The sequence below is a fragment of the Malurus melanocephalus genome, unplaced genomic scaffold (genome assembly GCF_030028575.1).
Source record: "Malurus melanocephalus ecotype Western Australia unplaced genomic scaffold, MMel_1.1 scaffold_621, whole genome shotgun sequence".
In the NCBI taxonomy this organism is placed as follows: Eukaryota; Metazoa; Chordata; class Aves; order Passeriformes; family Maluridae; genus Malurus; species Malurus melanocephalus.
In genome coordinates this window covers 74,623-78,316 of record NW_026623853.1, presented here as the reverse complement: position 1 = coordinate 78,316, position 3,694 = coordinate 74,623, and the positions used below count along the sequence as shown (strand labels likewise).

General features: G+C 36.9%; 1 protein-coding gene across 1 annotated transcript in view; it reads left to right on the top strand.

Annotated features, from left to right (window-relative positions):
* The window catches only part of TRRAP (transformation/transcription domain associated protein), a 70,998-nt gene extending 67,764 nt beyond the window's left edge, over positions 1-3,234 (top strand). Inside the window, exons 70-72 of the mRNA XM_057383297.1 lie at positions 406-632; positions 1,488-1,682; positions 2,491-3,234. Coding sequence (XP_057239280.1) covers positions 406-632; positions 1,488-1,682; positions 2,491-2,775 — 707 coding nt within the window. The 3' untranslated portion in view covers positions 2,776-3,234. The remainder of the gene's footprint in view (positions 1-405; positions 633-1,487; positions 1,683-2,490) is intronic.
* The last annotated feature ends 460 nt before the right edge of the window (positions 3,235-3,694 follow it).

Here is a 3,694-nt window from a genome sequence, read left to right as displayed (position 1 = left end):
AAAATAATTAATTGACAGCATGGGAAGCAGCATTCCTAATTTACATAAGCAGTTACAGCATGGTATGTGAGGCAGGCTTCCCATGTTCTTCTMATGTTTCTCCTAAAATTGCCTTTGGATCATTTCATGTGAGCCAAACAGCAGCAGTTAGGCAATCTCAGCTCATAAATGAAGTACTCAGAAAGAGCTAAGTTCTCTCTCTATAAATTCATCAGACAACCAATTGTGATATATAAGATTATTTAATGTTTTTTATCTTAGGGTTAGTGCAAGTTCTTACATAAAATGCCAATTCTTACATAAAATTGTATTTCAAATACAGCTGTTAGAAAATACCCAGCACATATGTATTACAGACATCATTTAACAGTGRTCTGAGACTTTCTTTGTTACAAAATAAAATGGACAATGAACATTTCTCATTGCAGGTTCTCAGGGACATCCTGAAGGAAGTGCAGAGTAACATGGTGCCTCGCAGCATGCTCAAGGAGTGGGCTCTGCACACCTTCCCCAACGCCACGGATTACTGGACCTTCAGGAAGATGTTCACCATCCAATTAGCCYTGATTGGCTTTGCAGAATTCATCTTTCATTTGAACAGACTCAACCCTGAGATGCTGCAGATTGCCCAGGTACACATCAGTTGGTTCATTATGGATCAGGTGGAAATTTGGACTGTGCTTTAAAATGAGTCCAAGTTCACCATGTATTTTTATTTTTATGTTATTGTACATCCTGTAGGCAGTAATTTAAATTGCAGTCCCCATGGACATCAACTCAGCCTTCTGTGGGGAGAGTTTAGARCTTAGTGAAATCCTTCTTAGGTGTTCAAACTCTTCCTGTAAATGACTGATAAGTCTCTYTTTCTTGTCCTCCATCAAATATATTGCTTTGCAATTACCTCTGTATTAAATCAATCAGATGTAAGAAAAATAAAATTTAGAGCTTTATTTCCTTAGAGGGCTAAACCCTTTTTCAAATATCATTCTCTTCTCAGCATTGCCATCATGTCAAGCTGCAACTTCTATTAATAATGACTTTTCTGTTTTAACCCAATATTTTAAATGAGATTTGCCACCTTAGAAGAGCAAAGTTGGCATTWATCAAAGTCTCAGTGTCATTTTACTGCATGGAGGGCTGCAGTCTTTGTGGCAATGARGATTTTTTGGTCCCTCTAATAAATGTTCAGCTGCTCACCCACAGTGAGCTGTGAACACTGAACATTGTCCCAGGGATCTGCTGGCAGTGACTCCTGATGGATCATGATCTGCAAGAATCTATTCCTTAAGTTTGGTATTTCTTATCTTTAGTAAAARGTTTGGATACAACATTTTGAGAGAAATGCTTACCCGACTTGGCACATTTATAACTTCTTTGCTCRAAAGGTGTTTGGTTAAAAAAAAATAAACAAAAATCCAACTTCTTTTGGTTCCATGAAGTAAAATCTGTAATTTAATTGCTTTTGTTTATTTTTCTCTTCAATCCAGGACACTGGCAAGCTCAATGTAGCTTACTTTCGCTTCGACATTAACGATGCCACTGGAGATTTGGACGCCAATCGCCCGGTTCCCTTCAGGCTCACCCCAAACATCTCCGAATTCCTCACCACCATCGGGGTCTCGGGGCCCCTCACTGCCTCCATGATTGCAGTGGCTCGCTGCTTTGCACAGCCAAACTTCAAGGTTCGTACACCTTCTGCAAGATTATTTGCAGGCTTCTGTTTGATAATTTGTAAACTAAACAGAGCGTATTTGTTTTAAAATTTTACCCTGTGGTCATCACAAAGGCCAGCTGAAATGTTGGAAATCTTTGGAAATGTTTTATTTRTTATGTGCAAACTTTTGACTCAGACTGGACACATAAAAGTTTGTTTTAGAAGTTGGAGATGGTTAGATTTGACAGATTAATACCAGTAACKCAACTCAATGATGAGAAAAAATAGKAAAKTATTTGTTKCARGCATTTCTTTTTCATCCAAGGATAGAATTGGCCTATATAACATGTATGTATATATATTGGATACATATGTATGTATGTTGTAGTCCATGTTCTTCCCCTGTTTGGCAGAAAATGATATTCCCCAAGAGTGTAATGACTCTGCAAAAAAAACCTCAGCTTTTCAAAGTCCTCCAAATCTGTGCCCAAGATTTCTGTGTGTGTGTGCGAAAAACCATGAATTAGTGGACTAATTTAAAAATAGAACCTACACAACAATATTTGTGTATCAATATCTTAATATATGTTATTCATTTTTGTAGGAGTTATTGGGCTGTGTTTTTGTAATGGAAACTTTTTATTAAGAGAAACACCTTGAGAGAAAATAATAGAGATAGTTGGAAGCCTCASCTTGAAAAGTCTGAAATTGCAATGTGGCACCAAAAGTGTCAAAAGGCTGTTGACTAAAATCGAGTTACAATCCTGTAATCTGATAGAACCTGATTGTTCTTTGGATTAAGTGCAATAATAATCGGATTTTTCTTCTTCATAAAGGTTGATGGCATCCTAAAAACCGTGCTACGGGATGAAATCATCGCATGGCACAAAAAAACCCAGGAGGACACCTCRTCTCCCCTGTCAGCAGCTGGGCAGCCTGAAAACATGGACAGCCAGCAGCTGGTGTCACTGGTTCAGAAAGCTGTGACTGCCATCATGACTCGCCTGCACAACCTGGCTCAGTTTGAGGGAGGGGAGAGCAAAGTCAACACTTTGGTGGCAGCAGCAAACAGCTTGGACAACCTCTGCAGGATGGATCCTGCCTGGCACCCCTGGCTCTGACTTCAAAATTGCTATAGTTTGGGGTGGTTTTTTCTTTTAATATTTTTTTAAATTTTTTTTTGTTGTTGTTCTTTTTTTTTGTTTTATTTTTTATCCTCCCGTTGTTTGTGATGTGAGCCATATTTTATGTTGAGAAAATGTGAAAAAAGCTTTCCAGACGATGGCTTACCTGTCACMCTGCATTCTGTCAGTTTTTATTCTAGTTGTGTTTACAGTAGTACGGCGTTTTTACTCTTTTTAATTTCATGAGGAGACATTTCCTCCTCTTTAAGCAGTTGATATGCAATAGCAGCTTTCACAAATAGATTAAAATGAAGAGAGAAAAATAATATACAGAGAAATCTAATTTTGTGATGAAGACTATGAAAGAAGCATTGTTAGATTTAGGGTCTGCCATTCCTAATAACCTGTAGTATATAAATTTTTTATACAATAGTAATTACTTAAAAAAAAGAAAAATACAGTAATCCCAGTTACTGAGTTTTACTCTGTGAAATTTTACTTAATCATTCTCTCTTCATAATGCCAAATTGAAGGCATGGATAAATGCTCTTAACTTTTAAGTTTGCTTCAGATTTACATGAGCAATGTTGGTTTGTACAGACWATTTTGTACCAGATGTTATAGAGGTGAGATTTTGTTAGGCACTGAGAAAATGATGATCAAATTGTGCTGACTTTTCCTGKAGCACAAGCTATGTACAGTAAAAGTGTAAACCATTTGGAGTATTTGGTTTAGTTGTGGACAGTGTTTTGGGGGGGAAGTTTATAAAAGGATGGAAAAAAGTCATCCTTTGATACCTGTATTTGTCTGTAATAGAGAAAAAGAAAATCTTATCAAGTTCTCTTTACTGTTTAGAATTAMAGTAGCTTCTTTAGAATGAATCTGTTCCTTTGTAATTTAAGAAAAAGAGCAGTTT